At 43.6% G+C, this 18,432-nt stretch overlaps 1 protein-coding gene across 1 annotated transcript in view; it reads left to right on the forward strand.

Moving 5' to 3' along the window:
* The first annotated feature begins 4,094 nt into the window (after positions 1-4,094).
* Positions 4,095-18,432, forward strand: part of SNRNP40 (small nuclear ribonucleoprotein U5 subunit 40) — a 46,135-nt gene continuing 31,797 nt past the window's right edge. Inside the window, exons 1-3 of the mRNA XM_020983378.2 lie at positions 4,095-4,309; positions 10,459-10,588; positions 14,249-14,342. Coding sequence (XP_020839037.1) covers positions 4,157-4,309; positions 10,459-10,588; positions 14,249-14,342 — 377 coding nt within the window. The 5' untranslated portion in view covers positions 4,095-4,156. The remainder of the gene's footprint in view (positions 4,310-10,458; positions 10,589-14,248; positions 14,343-18,432) is intronic.

Raw genomic sequence — 18,432 nt, forward strand, 5'->3', positions numbered from 1 at the left:
GGGGCATGTCAAGGGGACATGGGATGGGTGGACGTGTAAGACTGTAACCTGGAAAGGAACAGACCAATCCGGGTCAGGAAGGGAGGAGTCGCAGTATTCTAACAGTATAAAACTTTTTCTCCCTTCTGTAATCGGTGCAATCTCTTCCGAGAGATATGCCCGGTTCTCTTGCAAGAACCATAAATAAACGACTCTTCACTCACTCCGACTTAGTTTCATTTTTAACTAGAAGGCCTCATTTCTGTGAGGCCTTGTTTCTAACACCAGGCACTGGGCTAAGCACTAGGGATATAAGAAGATGCAAAAGACACTCCCTGCCTGTATCAGGGGAGGCACCTGCACTGATAAAATCACAGGGTGGCTGCTGGGCATTGGAGACACAAAGACAGTAACAACCTGTCTCCACTGTCAGAGTTCTCTCATTTTACTATAGGGCGAGCAGGGTACAAGACGGACACAGATCGATAAATATAGAGGAACTGGGAACTGGGAAGGCCTGACGTCAGGGAAAGGGAAAAGATTGCGTGGACGAGGTAGTTCCTGAGCTGCTCGTCGAAGGAATCTAAGGAGTCTGAGAGGTAAAGACGGGGACGAAGTACATTCGTGCTAGGGGCACAGCACAGTCTGCACAAAGGTCAGGGATGGAGGGCTACACCAAGGAACCTCCAAGAATCCAGTTTGGTTATAACAGAAATTTCCGGAATGGGGGTGGGGGGGTGTTCTATGATTGCATATGTTTACTTGCATGCTGTCTCCTCATGTAGATTGTAAGTTTCTTGAGGGCAGGACTGCCTTTCTTTCTTTGTACCCCCACTGAATAGCCCAGTATCTGGCATACAGTAGGTATTTAATAAATGCTTATCAAATGAATGACTGTCTGCCTCAAAGGAAACCAAAGGCACTGAAATAAAGTTTACCGGACTATTAAAAACAAAAAACAAGTTCATGGATCTCAGGTTAAGAACTTCTCTTCTAGAATAAAATATGAACTTTTTTGAGGAAACAGAATTGTAACTTGCCCTGGGTCACATAACTAGTAGTAGTAGCAGTAGTAGCAGCAGCAGCAGCAGCAGCAGTAGTAGTAGTAGTAGTAGTAGTAGTAGTAGTAGTAGTAGTAGTAGTAGTAATAGTAGTAATAGCAGTAGCTAGCATTTATCTATCACTTAAAAGTTTGCAAAGCGTTTTCCAAATATCTCATTTTCCAAATTCTTGTTTTCCAAATATCTCATTTTATCCTCCCAATCCTGGGAGGAGAGTTATTATCCTCATCTTATGGTGGCAAACAGAGATGAAATAACTTGCCTAAGGTCACACAGCTAATAAGTATCACAGGCAGGATTCAAACTCAGGTTGTCTCTCTGACTCTAAGTCCTGTGCTCCATGCATTCTGCCACGTAGCTAGCCCAGTAAGGCAGGATCCTGACTCCAAGTCCTGGGCTGTACCAACCACTTTTATTGAAGGAAACACCACGTACACAAATAAGAGAATGTGTGATATTTACAAAATAAATGTAATTGCTTACAACAGGGGAGTTTTACCAAGAAGGAAGGGGGTGGTCAGGAAAGACATGGGGCGGGGGAGCTTGAGGTTTTAAACAGAGAATTGAGGAGGAAGTATATTTCAGGTATGTGGGGTGAACCTGTGCAAAGGAATAACAAGAAATGGAAATGCCACATATACAAGAGAGCAAACAGATCAGTTTAGCTGGATTATTACAGAGTACAAAATGAAGAATAACTATATAATCAGCCTGAAAAGATAGGCTGGCCATTAGGAAGAACTTTCAACGGCAAAAAAAGAAGTCTGAATTTTATTCTAGAACAAGAGTTCTTAACCTGAGATCCATGAACCATTTTTTTGAATAGTTTGGTAAACTGTATTTCAATAGAATAGGTTTTCTTTCTGGCAGACAGCCATTTAGTTGACAAGTATTTATCGAGCAACTATTCTGTACCAGGCACTGGGCTAAGTGATATAGATACAAATAAAGGCAAAAAAAATATTTCCTGTCCTTGAGGAGCTCACAGGCTAATGGTGGAGACAACCTGCAAACAACTACGTACAAACAAGATGCATGAGGGATAGAAAATAATCAACAATCTGGAGGCACTAGATTTAAAAGAAAATAGGAAAGGCTTTCTGTAGAGGGCAGGATTTTAGCTCGGACTTGAAGGAAGCCAGGAGGTTGAGATGGGAAGGCAGAGCATTCCAGGCATGGGAGACAAAGGGATAATGTATGGGGCCCAAGACAGAATCCCTCGTTGGAGGAACAGCAAAGAGGCCAGTGTCACTGGACAGAAGTGTATATGGAGGGTGTGGGGTGTGTAATGTGTAAAATGACTGGAAAGTGAAGGAGATGCCCCGAGGGAGATAAGTTATGAAGGGCTTTGAATGCCAAACAGAGGATATTTGTTACTGAAAGTGACATAGAGAGTGACTTGGTAGAACCTGCACCTTAGGACAGCTGAATAGAGGGATGCATTGGAGTGGGCTGAGACATGAAGCAGGCCGACCCACCAACAGCTACTGCAGAAGTCCAGGCGTTAGGTGATAAAGGTCTCTACCAGGGTGGTGGCAGCGTCAGGGGCCAGAAGGGGCATATCCCAGAGATGCTGCAAAGGTGAAGGCAACAGCTTGGATAATGTGGGAGGGGTGAGAGGTAGTGAGCAGTCCAGCATGATTCCTAGGTTGTGAGCCTGAGGACTGGGAGGATGGTGTCCTTGTCTTCTACAGTAATAGGGATGTCGGGTGAAGGGAGGGTAGTTTAGGGAGAAAGACAACGAGTTCAGTGACAAAGTCAGGAAGACCCAAATTCAATCCACTTTCTAGCTGTGACTCTTGACTTGACCTCTGTCCACCTCACTTTTCTCAAGCGCCAAATAACAGCACCGACCTGGCAGGGTTGTTGTGTGAAGACCAAATGAAATGATACTTGTAAAGGGCTTAGCACAGTGCCTGTATAGTAACTATAATACATAATAAACGCTTCTTTCTCCCTTTTGTGATTTCATATATTTTATTTTTGCATTTAAAAAGATGATTTGGAGGAGTCCACAGGCTTCACAAGACTGACTGCCAAAGTGGTCCAGGACACAAACAAGGGTCGGAACTCCTGTGTTCGAGAGGCAACAGTCCCAGAAGATTATTTTAGGGGGTGAGGGGAGTACTCAGGGTCCGACCTGTGTTTTGGGGATGTCACTCTTGCAGCTGGGTGCAGGATGGACTGGAGAGGGGGGAGGGTCTGGGGGAAGAGAGACCAACTAGGAAGCAATTGTAATACAGGAGAGGGAGATCTGAACCCAGGACCCTTGGCTGCAGGCCTACGGTTCTGTGCATTGAACCTCGCAGGTATCCGCTTCTCCGAAGCCGGAGAATGGACAGGGACGTGGATTCTCAGAGCATGGCACTCAGCAGGCGCTTAATAAATGCTTGTTGACTTAATAAATGCTTAATAAAAGCAGGTTGCTTAATAAATGACAATAAATGAATGATCCCCCTGCCAAAGGACAGGACCACGAGCCTCCCAGGGCGGGAAGGAAGGCAAGCCGGTCTAGCCACGGCGGCAAACACACAGTCCTGGGCTCCGGATCCCCGAAAGGCCGCCCGCCCACAGCCCCCGACAGTCCCCAAGCCAGCCCCCGACACTCACTCAGCAGCCCGCTGGGTACAGGATCTAACAGGAAGCCGCCATGAAACGCTCTGAGCGCAGCCAATCCCAGGCCGCCGTTCCCCACAGCCAATCCGTTAGCCGCCGCCCATCAGGCACCGCGCGCTCAGGCACCGTCTCCCCGGACGCAATGACCAACCGTAGATTGATTCTCGCGGAGACAGCCCGGCTTCCGACCCAATAAGAGGAAGCGAGGAAAAGTTAACCAAAGTAGTCCTCACAGGAAGTTTATTCGTGCCCCTCCCCCACACACTAGCAGCCAATCACAGTCCAATATTCTCCGAGACGGCCGTGGCCTCTGTCCAATAAAAAGGGGTGAAAAAGAATTAACTACTCTTCCCTTGCTCTGGAGCACACTCAGGAAATTGATTGGTCCGGCCTAGGACGGAAGTTCCTAGGTGGGAGGGGACAATCTTAGCCAATGGGAGCCGGGCCGTAAACCCCGGCGCGGTCCGTGGACGGAGCGGCGCGGACGGCTTGAGGCGGCCATGATCGAGCAACACAAGCGGAAGGGTCCGGAGCTGCCGCTGGTTCCCCTCAAGCGGCCCCGTCATGAACTGCTGTTGGGAGCGGCGGGACCGGGGGCCGGGGCCGGGCCTGCCGCGGGGCAGCAGCCGCCGCCGGGGGCCCTGCTACAAGCGGTAAGTGACCTAGCTAGCGGGCCCGGCTGCCGGCCCGGTCCCAACGAGTCCTGTCAGGTCTCGTCTCCTCCTCCTCCCTCTCCCCTTCCTCTCCCCTTCCTCTCTCCTTCCTCTCCTCTTCCTCTCCCTCTCCTTTCTCTCTCCTTTCCCTCTCCTCTCCCTCTCCTTCCTCTCCCCTTCCTCTTCTCTTCTTCCTTTCTTGTCCTCCCCCTCCTCCCTCCTCTTCCCTTTCCTCCCTTTCCCCTCCACCTCTTCTCCCCATTCTTCTCCTTCCTCCCGCTCTTCCTCTTCTCCATCCTCTTCCTCCTCGACTGTCAGAACTAAAAGGGGCCTCAGAGACAGACCTTCAAAGCCCAGCCTCCTCACCTTAAAGAGAGGGAAACTGAGGCCCAGAGAGGTTGTCAGCTGAAAGTGACCCTGGACATTTGCCAAGCCAGAACCCTCTCTTTACAGATGTGAACCCGAGGCCCAGAGGTCAGAGACTCGCAGGTGCTGACAAATGACTGTCCAGCATCCCCTTCATGGGGGCACATTGACCCCGAGGGAGGTCTCAGTATCTTTCCAGTGCTGCCCATTCTCAAACACTTAGTTCTCAAAGTTAGGGTTTTTGTTGTCGTTGTTCTTTTGAGATGAGATCTGTAATCTTTCCAATTGATTCTAGTTTGGGGTGGGGAGGAACAAGCAGAAAAATCTTTTTTATATGGTAGCCTATTCAGTATTTGAAAATATCATCTGGTTCCTCCTTGCTTGCTGCTGAAGGAAGCTGGAAAAAAGATCATGAAATCATGCTCACTGGGTCCACTACAATGTTATATAACCTCAGTTGGCCTTTAGTGCTACAGCTTTTACACCTCCCTAATTGACTTATCATCCTACTCTCCATGGGTGCTGTTCCAAACCTTTTCATCCCTCCTCAGACCCTCTCATGGCTTCCCCTTCCCCTGTTCTCTCAGCTAAGAACATTGCTTCATGTTTTGCAGGAAAAAAAAAATTGAGAATATTCACTGTGAGCTCTCTCTATTCCCTTCCTCATTTTGTATCACTCATATGTCTTCTGCCACTTTCTCCTCCTTCACCCCTGTCTTACTAGATGAAGTGGTCCTTTTCCTTGCCAAGACTAAGCCCTCTGCTTGCACCTATGATCCCATTCTATCCTGTCTTCTCCAGGTGGTTACTCCTATCATCCCCTTTCACTTATCTCTCAGGATCTTTAACCTCTTCCTCTCTATTGGCTGTTTCCTTGCTGCCTGCAAACTTACTTTCCCATCTTCAAAAAACTGTCACTTGATCCAGTTATCCCTTTTAGCTGTTTTTGTCTCTTTCCCTCTCTTTGTGGTTAAACTCTTTGAAAAGGTTGTCTACAATAGGTGCTTCCACTTCTTTCCTCTCACTTTCTTAACTTTCTAGTTTGTTTTCAGAGCTCATCATTCAACTGAAACCTTTGTCTCCAAAATTACTAATGATCTTTCAGTTGCCAAATCCAGTGGCCTTTTCTCAGTTCTCATCCTTCCTGACCTCCCTTCAGCCCTTGACACTGTTGATTTCATACTCTCTTCTCTCTTGGTTTTTGGAACAACACTGTCTCCTACTTCTCCTCTACCTTCTCTCCTAGTTCTCCTACCTTTTGACTGCTCCTTCTCAGTCTCCTTTCTTGGATTCTCTTCCAGGTCAAACTCACTAACGGAGTGTCTCATGGGATTTTGTCTTGAGCCCTCTTCACTTCTCCCTTTATACTACTTCACTTGCTGTTCTCATTAGCTTCCATGGATTTATTTGTCATCCCTTTGCTGACAATTCTCAAATCCACCTATTCTGCCCCAACCTCTCTGTCCAGTCTCAAATCTCCAACTGTCAGGTCTCTTGTAACATCTCGCGATATACCCCTGTCTCTCCTCTGACATTGCTAATATACTGGTACAGGTCTCCATCATCTCAAGGCTGGACTATTGTAGTAATCTACTGGTCGGTCTTCCCTTCTCTCCCCACTCCAGTCCATCCTCCACTCAGCTGTCCAAATGCTCTTCCTGAAATGCAGGTCTGACCATAACATTCCCATTCAGAAACCACAGTGGCTCCCTATCATCTCCAGGATCAAATAAAATCCTGTTTCCAATTCAAAGCCCTTCATAACTGGGGGGGGGGTGTCCATTTTTAGTCTTATGTTTTATACAACCCTCCAGTGACAATTTCACTGCCTATCCTCCCCTGCCTGGAATGATCTCCTTCCTAATCTCTACCTCCTCGCTTTAAGGCTCAGCTAAAATCCCACTTTCTACAGGAAGCCTTTCCCAATTTTCCTTAATTCTAGAGCTTTCCCATTGTTGCTTATTTCCTTCTTACCCTGTACATAGCTTGTTTTTACATAATTGTTTGCATGTAGTCTCTCTCATTAGACTGGAATGTCCTTGAAAGCAGGACTGTCTTTATTCTTTGAATCCCCTTCAATTAGCACAGTACCTGGCACCTAGTAGGCATTTAATAAATGTTTATGGACTGACTGAAAAAGATCTCATGATCGTAAGTTTTAGCAGTTAAAAGGACCTCAGATACTATGTGGTCCTCTAATTTTTAAAGAGACAAGCTGAGGCCCAGAGTGCAGAATTGACTTGTTCAAGGTAATATGAAGTGTGAAGGACGCTCACATCTCTGGCTTCAGTCCTACTCTGTTGTCTGTGGACAAAAGGAGCAGACCTGTCCTGGAAGCCTGATGTCCCCACAGCCCTCTTACCTTATGAGCCTATGATTTAGAACTAGGAAGAACCTGAGCCTGCCTCTTCAATTTACAGATTAGGTGGTTCTTCAGGAGCAGAGACGGAATTTGAACCCATGTCTCCTAATTCCAGTTCCAGGTCTCTTTCCCCTTTATAAACCAGTTCCAGTGATCTTCCTGCTTATTTTCATTCTTTTTCTTCGCACCTCGGATAAGCTTATTTATACTCCAGTCTATTTGTCATGTAACATTGTATATCCTAGTGTTCTGTGTTGGTGTTTTGTCACCCTAGTAGACTGTTAGATCTTTGAGGGTAGTGACGGATATCCAGTGAAAGGCGCACAGCATAGGACAAAGAGCATTAGTTTGGATATCAAGTGATTTGGATTCAAGTTGTGGCCTGTTATTAACTGCATGGCCTTGGGCAAGCCATTTCAACTCTGAGCCTCAGTTTCCTTGTCTATAAAATGGGGATAATGTCATTTCCCCTACTTTGTGGAGTTAATGTGAGGAAAGAGCTTTGCAGCCTTGAAGGCTATATGAATGAGTTGCCTGTTACCTAAACTTTTTTATCTCAACTATGATAAAGCATAGTCACAAGATAGATACTTCATGCTTATTGATTGACTTTTTCATAGTGGAACATATAAGACTATTTTCAGTCGGTAATATTTTGGTTATACCATAGATATTCTTTTAATGCTTCAATTATATGACTTCATCTCTGTGGGCAATAATGAAGCTCACTTTTGTGTAGTGCTATAGGATTATTTACAAAGAGTAACCTGAGCCTCAGAGAAGTTAAGTGACTTGTCCATGGCCCATGCAGTTAGTAAGTGTCAGAAGCAGAACCTTGAACACAGGCCTTCCTGGCTCCAAGTCTAGGAGTCTCTCCATTGGACCATGCTTCTTTTCCAATGATTACTCCTTAATTGATGCAGGTGTATAATCCCATCCATGCCTTCTCTGTCTTAGTTGCTCCTTCGTCAATCTGCTCCTTTTTAAATTCTGGTGTTCCCCCAAAGCTTGGTCTTTGACCCTCTTCTCACTAGACTAGATTATCACTCTTTTAGTGATCTTATCCACCAGCATAGATTCAATTATCATTTCCCTGCAGCTGACTCTCTCATCAATATACTGAACCCTGATCTCTCACCTGGATGCCAGTCCCAGCTCAGCAGGTATCTGCCAGATACCTTATATGTCCCCTTAGTATCTCAAATTCAGTGCACCCAAAGTGGAACTCATCATCTCCTAAATACAGCCCTCCTCAAAATTTCCTCTTTTTGTTTCCTTTTAATCATCCAGGTTTGTAACCTTGGAGCCATCCTTGACTTCTTCCTTTTCTGTATATTATTCAGTTGCTAAGTCCTGTCACAGCTAAGTCCTCCACAATACCTCTCACATCTGGGCCTTCTTTTCATTTTTTTGTGGTTAGCATCCTCTTTCAGGTCCTTGTCACTTTGGTGTTATAGACTATTATGATAGCTTTCTAACTTGCCTCCTTGCTTGTGTGCTTTTTAACCATTTCAACCCATTTTCCATATAGCTGCCAAAATCCTTGAAATTTTTGTATTTCTGACCATGTCATTACCTTGCACAAAACTCTTCAGTGGCTCCCGGTTGCCTCATAGATAAAATATAAACTCAACCCTCCACAATATGATTCCCACTGCCCTTATTTTTAAAAAAATAATTATTGATACCTTTTAGAAACACTTGTCTCTTCCTAATAATCTATCCCTCCCTCATATAATAAAGAAATAATTTCAGAAAATAGATTGCTATATCACCTATGTCTGCCAAAGTGCAGCATTCCACATTCTACATGTATAGTCCATTGCTTCTCTACAGGGAGCTCACCAATCTATACTGCCATAGTTTACCTTATTAACTAAAGGCAGTATGGCATAATGGAAAGTGTGCTGGACTAGAGCCAGCTGGAATGTGAGATATAATCCCAGGCCCACCTCTTGCAAGCTCTGGGACTATGGGCTAGTCACTGGACCTCTTTCTGGCCCTCAGTTTTCTCACCTAAAAAAATGGGAATAATATCTAGAGTACTTTCCTTACAAAGTTGTTGAGATAATATAGGTGGGATATGATTATACATGTCAGTGATTGTTGTGATTCTCCCACTTTGGATAGGTTATAGTCCAGCTATGCTGGATTACCAGATGCGGCCTGTCCTGTCTCCTACTTCTGTCATCCCCATTCCTAGAGTGTACACCTTCCTTCTTTCTGCCTTTCATAATCTATATTTTCCTTCATCTTGAGTGCATCTGCCATGAAGTCTTCCCTGCTTCCCCAGGATCTCATCACCTCCAGCTGTTAGTGCCCCCTCCCCCATATTATATTGAATTGACTTATCTGTGAGCAAGTTATGTGCCCCTGTCTCCAAGAAAATGCAAGTCCCAGGTTTCATTTCTGTCTGTATCTCTAGCTCCTAGCACTACATCTCACCCATGGTAGAAGCTCAATAAATAAATGATGAATTGAATTAGTAAGCAGTTGAATAAGTTACTGTAGCCAAACTTTTCAAAACAGTTTGACATATTTTATCTCATTTTATTGGCACAGCAGCCCTATGAGGTTGCCAGGACAGTTGTTACTCTCTGCATCTGACCATTTAACAGATTATTTAAATTGGGTTAGTGGTAGAGTCTGTTCTATCTCTCTCTGTCACACATGCATGCACGCACACCCACACCCCTGTTCAATAAACTCCAGTAGCTCCAGGGTCAAGTAGAAGATACTCTATTTAAGCATTTAAAGCCCTTCATGACCTACCCCCTTTCTGTCTTCCCAGTCTTATACTTTACTCTGGTCCAGTGACACCAGCTTCCTTGCTGTCCAGTCCATCACCTGACTGTGCTTTTTCCTTGCTCGTTCTCTGGGCCCAACCTACTCCCCTTCCTCACCTGTGCCTCTTGGGTTTTTCAAGACTCAGCTCAGGGCCCACCTTCTGAGCAAGAGGCCTTTCCATGTGTCCTCTCCCATCGCTACTGTCTTTCCTATGAAATTATGTCCCGCATACTCTGAATTTGACCTGTAGATAGAAGGTAATTTGCATATTGAGGACAGGGACCATGATTTTTGCCTTGCATTTCCTGACACTTACTAAGTTCTTGTTGATTGACTCGCTGTTTTCCAAGAGACAATTACGACTGGAGATAAAGTAAGAAAGACATAATAATTTTGATACTCAGAGTTAGTTGTGATTTAATCCTCTGTTAATTTGGGGGAAAAAATTTTGTTTTTATTTATTTGATCTTTAAAAAGGAAAAAATTGCTTTTTTTGTGTCCTTTTTTCCTTGATTTGTCCCCTCTTTCCTTTCTAATCCTTCCTCCCTTTCCCCCCCAAAATACAAATAACCACTCATCTTCTCTTTAAATCCGTGGATATGGTGGCCAGCCTGTCTTTCTTTTGTGTGTTTAGGGTCCTCCCAGATGTTCTTCCCTTCAGGCTCCCATCATGCTGCTGTCAGGACATGAAGGGGAAGTGTACTGTAGCAAGTTCCACCCCAATGGATCCACCTTAGCATCTGCAGGATTTGACCGGCTCATCTGTAAGTTGTTGTTTATGTATCTTCTTTAGTACTTCACCATTAAGCAGTTAATGTCTTGAAAATACCTCGAAGACTACAAGAATATACATATATATATATGAGCAAAGGGGGATGAGGAGAAGGAGAGAGGTGAAGAAAGAGAGAAGGGAGAGACAGAGAAAGTGGGGGGGGCAGGATGGAGGATGGGTAGGTTACTGATCCTTGAAGCTGGAAAGGAAGAGTGCATAGGGCATTACTTTACAGGTCCTGGCTCAGTTACAAAAGCATGTTTTCATAACCATTATCTCTATTGCCTGCCTCTTTAGGAGACATACAAACTGTTAAATTTCAACCATAATCTAAATGTATTCCAAGTAATTTCTCACAGAAATTATTCAGTATGTAAGAAGGTGAGATTATCAAGGAGGAATGGTATGAATTTCAGCTACTGTAGAAGAGAAGAATTAAAGGAAAAGTAGAAAGAATACTGGCGTGTGTTAGGGTCACCGTGCTTAGATTACTACTTAGGGTCAGCTCTTATCAAGGAAGTATTTATTTACATCAGCCCCAGGGCTACCTGTCTGCAGTACCCATTGCTCATAATTTTTTCCTCTAGGGCCAGGCAGAACATGTCTTATTCCTTTTCTACATGTCTGTGAAGGCTTTTCTTCTCTAAACTAGGCATCCCCAGTTCTTTCCCCTGACCTTTTATAATATGGGCTTCATTCCTATCACTGTTCTATTCAGTCTTCTGAATGTGTTCTAGATTTTAACCCATGTTCTTTCCCGAATGTGCCACCCCAGGCTGAGCCTATCACGTGGGCTCTGACCAGAGCAGTGTATTGTGAACTTCTTATATCCTTATTATGGATACCATGATCCTCGGTGCATCCTGGGACAACATAAGCTTTTTTGACTGCTGTGTCATACCTTGGACTTGGCTTGAGCCTGGCAGTGCGCTGACATCGCCAGATCTTTTTCATAGGATGCCTGATTAAGCTGGACAGGAAGCTTGCTGGAATTTTGTCTGCTTCCAGCTCATGTTTTACTAAGGGAAGTGGCAGAGAACAATATATAATCAAAAGAAAGGTACCTTCTGCCATTCTCTTCTCCTTCACCCCTGTCTCACATGAGGAAGCGGCTTTACTCCTTATCAAAGCCAACCCCTCTACTTGTTCAAGCCATCCCATTCTCTCCTGTCTCCTCTAACAGATTGTTCCCTCTGTCATCTCCACTCTTTCACTTGTTTTCAATCTCTCCTTGTCTACCGGCTCATTCCCTACTACCTGCAAACATGCATGGCCATGTCTCCTCATTTGATCCTTCCATCCCTGTTAATTGTCATCATCCTATATCTCTTCTACCCTTTGTAGCAAAGCTCCTCGGAAAGACTGAATAAAATGGATGCTTCCACTTTTCTCTTGCTCTTAACCCCTTACAGTCTGGCTGCTGACCTTCTCATTCCACTGAAACTGCTGTCTCCAAAGTTACCGGTGATTTCTTAGTTGCCAGATCCAATGGCCTCCTCTCAGTCGTCATTCTCTTTGATCTCTCTGCAGCCTTCGACACTGTTGATCCCTCCTTTCTCTCTGGGTTTTCTGCTCTCTCCTGGTTCTCCTCCTACTTATCTCACCATTCCTTCTCTGTCTTCTTTGCTGGATCCTCTTCCAGATCATGCCCTCTAACTAGAGGTGTCCCACAGGGTTCTGTCCCAGGGCCTCTTCTCTTCACCCGCTGTACTACTTCACATGGTGATCTCATCAGCTCTTATGGATTTAAGTATGCTACCTCTCCTGCGTCAGCCTCCCTGCTCACCTGTAGTCTTGCATCTCCAGCTGCTTTTCAGACATCTTGAACTGGATGTCCAGTTGACATCTTAAACTCAACTAAAATAGCACTCGTTATCTTTCCCCCTAAACCCTGCTCCCCCTCCTACCTTCCCTGTTACTGTAAAGGGCAACATCATGCTCCCAGTTCCTCAGGTGTGCAACTGAGAAGTCATCCTGGATTCCTCACCATCTGACCCCCCCCCCTCCCCGCCCCATCCAAGCTGTTTCCAAAGCCTGCCTATTTCATCTTTGCAACATCTCTCAAACATGCCCCCTCCTGTTCTCTGACACTGCTACCCCTCATCACCTCATACCATGACTATTGCAATAGCTGCTGATAGGTCTGCCTGCCTGAAGTCTCTCCCCACTCCAGCCCATCCTCCATTCAGCCAGTAAAGTGATTTTCCTAAAGCATAAGTCCAGTCATGACAACCCCCTACCTCCCCCCAACACTCAGTAAACTCCATTGCCTTCTTATTGCCTTCAGGAGCAAATACAAAATGCTCTCTTTAACATTCAAAGCCCTTCATAACCTAGCCTTCTACCTTTCAGTCTTCTTATTCCTTACTTCCTGATAAGTATTCTTCAGTCCAGTGACACTGGCCTCCTAACTGTTCCAGGAACAAGACACTCCCTATCTCTCAGCTCCAGGCATTTTCTCTGTCTTTCCTCCATGCCTGGAACCTCTCTCCTTCTCCAGCTGCTGACCTCAGGCTTCCTTTAAGTCCCAGCTAAAATTCTACCTTCTACAGGAAGCCTTCCCTTCCCTTTCTTAATTCTAGTGCTTCTTTCTGTTAATTATCTACTATTTGTCATGTATATAGCTTGCTTTGTATATATTTGTTTGCATGTTATTAGATTGTAAGCTTCTTGAGGGTAAGGACTGTCTTTTGCCTGTTTTTATATTCTCCATACTTGACACAGTGCCTGCCACATAGTAGGCCGTTAATAAATGTTTATTGATTGAGTGAGCAGTGCATCCATGTCCTTCTCTCCTGCATCCTACTTGCTTTGGAGGAGTGTTTGCTCTGAACTGTGTGACCAGAACTAATGAAGCTATTCTTTTCTTTCAGACATAGTGCTGGGTATACTCTTAAAACCTTAAAGGCAATTTATATTTTGAAAAAGAAGAGCTATAAAATGACTGAATCATATGCTGTTTTCTTTTAAAAAATAATAAAAAATAATTTGAAGGGAGTTTTTGTGGGCAGGGAATGTTTTGTGTAGTGAGAGAGGTTAGGTGTGATGATGAGTGGAGAGTATGAGAATTAGACAGGATGAACACAGAGGAAGTGGGGAAAGGAACAAAGAATTGTCTGAAGGTGATGTTGATAAAGGTATCCTTAACTGTTTTATGGGGAGTAGCAGCTACTTTTTGGTTTGCTGAAGGCTTGAGATGACTCTATAGGTAAGGGAAAGGTCACTAGCACCAGAGTTTCAGAATATACTGAAGAGAAAGTATATCTGCTGACTTCATTCCCCTAAAGCAGTGGGAATTCTCAAAAATGAGAGGTAGAACATGATAGCAACCATTGCTTGTGAGGTCCTGTCTCCTGGTGGGGACGTCCGTGCTAGAAAAAAGCATCGTCAAAAGAACATGAGGTGCCACTGGAAGACAGGAAGTAGAGAATTAAAATCTACCTGACTTCCATTTCCTCTAGCCACAGGTGCCCAAGGTGAGGGGAGAAATGGCTCTCCTGACTCTCTGTCTAATGTAGACTTTGTTTTCTGTGTTCATCCATAATCTAGGTTCTAGAGAGGCAACAAATTCCAATAACTGAGAGTCCTCAGGCCACACTGGAAGTGCTAGTGCCCAGTAGGGTTTACATACATTCTTTTGTTTACTTCACAGTGTTGTGGAATGTATATGGGGATTGTGATAACTATGCCACCCTGAAAGGACACAGTGGGGCAGTCATGGAGTTGCATTATAACACAGACGGGAGGTGAGTACCAGTATTCTAAGAATGATTGCTCTTTTAATACTAGCTCTTCTCCATGCTCTCTTGTTAGCTCCTCGTGAGTCTCTAGTGTATAGAGACCCTACTGTCCAAAGCCATTGCTTTCTTGTTTATCACTCTGTTGTCTTGCATGTCACAATAAGCTAAAACGTGAAGTGACGCTCTGTGGAACACAACTTTAAAGATGTCATCCCAACTGCCCGATCAGAGAGCTCTGATGTAAGAAACTGTATACCCATTTTTAATCTTTTAGACCCTTTTTAAGCCTCAAGATATCCTGGGTCACTTGCTTAGTCTCTGCCATTATTTTTCCTACTGATACTTAATTCTCACAAAAGTCCTTCTTCTGAGTGTTCTGTGTCTGAGGCTGGATTTGAACTCAGGTCCTCCTGACTCCAGGGCCAGTACTCTATCCACTGCACCACGTAGTTGCCCCTATATTTATCCTTTGGTGGGGGGATGACCTTCCCAAGGTCACAGAGCTAGTGTCAAGTATCTGAGGCTGGATTTGAGGCTCCCTATTATATCCTCTTTTTTTTTTTTTAATGAATTTTACTTAATTTTGGGGGCAGCTAAGTGGCGCGATGGATTAAGCACCAGCCTTGGAGTCAGAAGGACTTGAGTTCAAATTTGGCTTCAGGCACTTGACACTTTACGTGTGACCCTGGGCAAGTCACTTAACCCCAATTGCCTTACCAAAAAAAGAGGAAAAAAAGGGGTGGGGGGCAAAATTTTTCTTATTTTTAGTTTTCAGCAGTCACTTTTATAAGATTTTGAGTCCTAAATTTCCCCCCCCCCCATCCCTTTCCTCCCCCTTCTCCAAGACAGCATGCAATCTGATATAGGCTATGCATGTACAATCATATTAAACATATTTCCATATTAGTCATGTTGTGAAAGAAAAATCAGAACAAAAAGTGAAAAGCACGGGAAAGAAAAAACAGAACCCACAAAAAAAGAGAAAACAGTGTGCTTCAGTCTGCATTCAGACTCCATAGTTCTTTTGCTTGATGAGATGGCATTTTCCATCACGAGTCTTTTGGAATTGACTTAGATCATTGCATTGCTGAGAAGAGCTAAGTCTGTCAAAGTTAGTCATCGCACAATGTTGCTATTAATGTGTACAGTGTTCTTCTGGTTCTACTCATTCACTCAGCATCAGTTCATGCCACTCCAGGTTTTTCTGAAGTCTGGCTGCTCATCATTTCTTATAGCACAATAGTATTCCATTACATTCATATACCACAACTTGCTCAGCCATTCCCCAGTTGATGGGCATCCCCTCAGTTTCCAATTCTTGGCCACCACAAAAAGAAATATTTTTGTATGTATTGTTGAGTCCTTTTCCCTTTTTTATCATCTCTTTGGGATACAGACTTAGTAGTGGTATTGCTGGATCAAAGTGTACACGCAGTTTTATAGTCCTTTGGGCATAGTTCCAAATTGCTCTCCAGAAAGGTTGGATCAGTTCACAACTCCACCAGCGATGCATTAGTGTTCCAATTTTCCCACATCTTCTCCAACATTTATCATTTTCCTGTCATGTTAGCCAATCTATAGGTGTGAAGGGGGTACCTCAGAGTTGTTTTAATTTGCATTTCTCTAATCAGCAGTGATTTAGAGCGTTTTTTCATGTGATTATAGATAGCTTTAATTTCTTCATCGAAAACTGCTTGTTCATATCTTTTGACCACTTATCAGTTGGGGAATGACTTTTATTCTTACACGTTTGACTCAGTTCTCCCTATATTTTAGAGATGAGACCTTCATCAGAAACACTGGCTGTAAATATTGTTTCCCAGCTTTCTGCTTCCCTTCTAATCTTGGGTGAAATGGCTTTGTTTGTGCAAAAACTTTTGAATTTAATGTAATCAAAATTACCCATTTTCCATTTCATAATGTTCTCTGTCTCTTGTTTGGTCATAAATTCCTCCATTCACCATAAATCTGGCAGCTAAACTATTCCTTGCTCTCCTAATTTGCTTATAGTATCACTCCTTATGTCTAAATCTTGTACCCATTTTGACCTTATCTTGGTATATGGTGTAAGATGCTGGTCTATGCCTAATTTCTGCCATACTATTTTCCAGTTTTCCCAGCAGTTTTTGTCAGATAGTGAGGTTTTGTTTTGTTTTGTTTTTTGGCTAGGTAATGGGGTTAAGGGACTTGCCCAGGGTCACACAGCTAATAAGTGTTATGTGTTTGACTCCGGATTTGAACTCAGGTCCTCCTGGATCTAGGACCAGTGCTCTATCCACTGCGCCACCTAGCTGCCCGAAATAGTGAGTTCTTATCCCAGAAGCTGGAGTCTTCCGGGCTCATCAAACAGTAGATTACTATAGTCATTGTTCTGTGCCCCATCTTGATGTGCAGAGCATCCTGGGGTTTTGAGGAATGTGCCCGTGGAATATAAGCGCTGGCAGATTCTCCAGGTGGAAAGGCCTCCAGCATGATACTGACTCGAGGCTACATGCCTGTGATCCAAGGGTCAGCCTAATTAATAGAGGCACTCATCAATAGACTGTTGGCCACAAGATGATAGATTTATACTTTTTTGGCCAATAGCTGTCCATGAAACAAAAATTAAAAATAGACTTGGACCATACAGCCCCTTTCCACATCTGTAATGATTGTAACAGATTGGCAGAAAGTAGTTGAGAAAATGCTAAGAATCACATCCTTTTCAGACCTTTCATAAGCTTTAATTTAACTTTTGCTCTCTCAGTGATCCCCAAGTTGACACACATGATAAGCTGATCTAAATCCATATTGACACTCTCATTTTAAGTGAAATTAGAAAACATAAAGAAGGTACGGCCAAGTGGGACCACTGTGGCTTACAGATTCTCCTACATAATTTGATAAAGGTTGATCAGAACTGGTGTCTTTGTATTCCCAAGGCGGAGAAGAAACATCACTTCATAGGACACTGGTTATTTCAGTTTGCTTGCTGTGAGCTTAAACAGACAGACTAGAAGATAATTGTATCTTATTGCATTTCCAACCTCATTTGCAAAGGATATAATAGTATGGAAGAGCTTGTCTTGTTTTTCATTTAATTTCTCTTTAAATTGTAGGCATGGAGGTAGATGGTACAAATTTTGTTGGAAAGGTGGTTTGAGATGAGAGAATTCGAGTAGCTAAAGTCTTATTCAAGAACAAATAAAGTGCTGAATGTGGCAAGGGCTAGTTAATATTGTTAATAAAACAGACTGTATTTTAGTAGACAGGAAAAGACTGGATATAAGCTTCATTATTTCAGAATCTGTTATTGGTGATTGTCCACTTAGGTCATCAACTGATTTGAGGAACAGTTAAAATGAATTTCAGATGAGGAGAAATCAAGCTCAAGAAAAAAAGACTCACTTTGTGCGTTGACTGATATTAATAGACTTAACCCTTCTCAGCAATACAAAGATCTAAGACATCGTCAAAGGCCTCATGATGGAAAATTCTATCCAGATCCAAAGAAAGAACTATGGAGTTTGAATGCAGATCGAAGCATACTAATTTTTTTTCTTCTGTTGTGTTTTGTTTCCTCTTTCTGGTGATTCCTCCTATTGGTTCTAATTCTTACTTATAACATCACTAAGGTGAAAATATGTTTAATAGGAATGTATATGTATAGCCTATATCAGATTGCTTGCCATCTTGAGGGAGGTAGGAGGGAGGGGGAGAAAAATTTAAAACTCAAAAGCTTATGGAAGTGATTGTTGATAATTCAAAATCAATTTAAAAAAAAAGACACTGTTAGGGTTACAGTGACTCCAGCTCAACCTTTATAGTAAACAAATGGCCCCTTCTGAGAAGTGGGAATGAATAAAGGTCAAGTCTGGGGGTGGGGAACCTGTGGCCTCGAGGGCACTTGTGGCCCTCTAGGTCCTCAAGTACGGCCCTTTGACTGAATCCAAACTTCACAGGACAAATCCTTTTATTAAGGATTTGTCTTAATCCCTCTTCCTCTCTCTCTTTAGAGAAGGTTAACGGATAATAAATAGGTGCTGCAAGGAAAAGAGTAAAGGAGCCCAGAAACGACCTTGACTGGCCGCAGACTTGACAACCAAAAGCAACTTAG

This window comes from Phascolarctos cinereus, unplaced genomic scaffold (assembly GCF_003287225.1).
Source record: "Phascolarctos cinereus isolate Bilbo 61053 unplaced genomic scaffold, phaCin_HiC Scaffold_726;HRSCAF=1367, whole genome shotgun sequence".
Lineage (NCBI taxonomy): Eukaryota > Metazoa > Chordata > Mammalia > Diprotodontia > Phascolarctidae > Phascolarctos > Phascolarctos cinereus.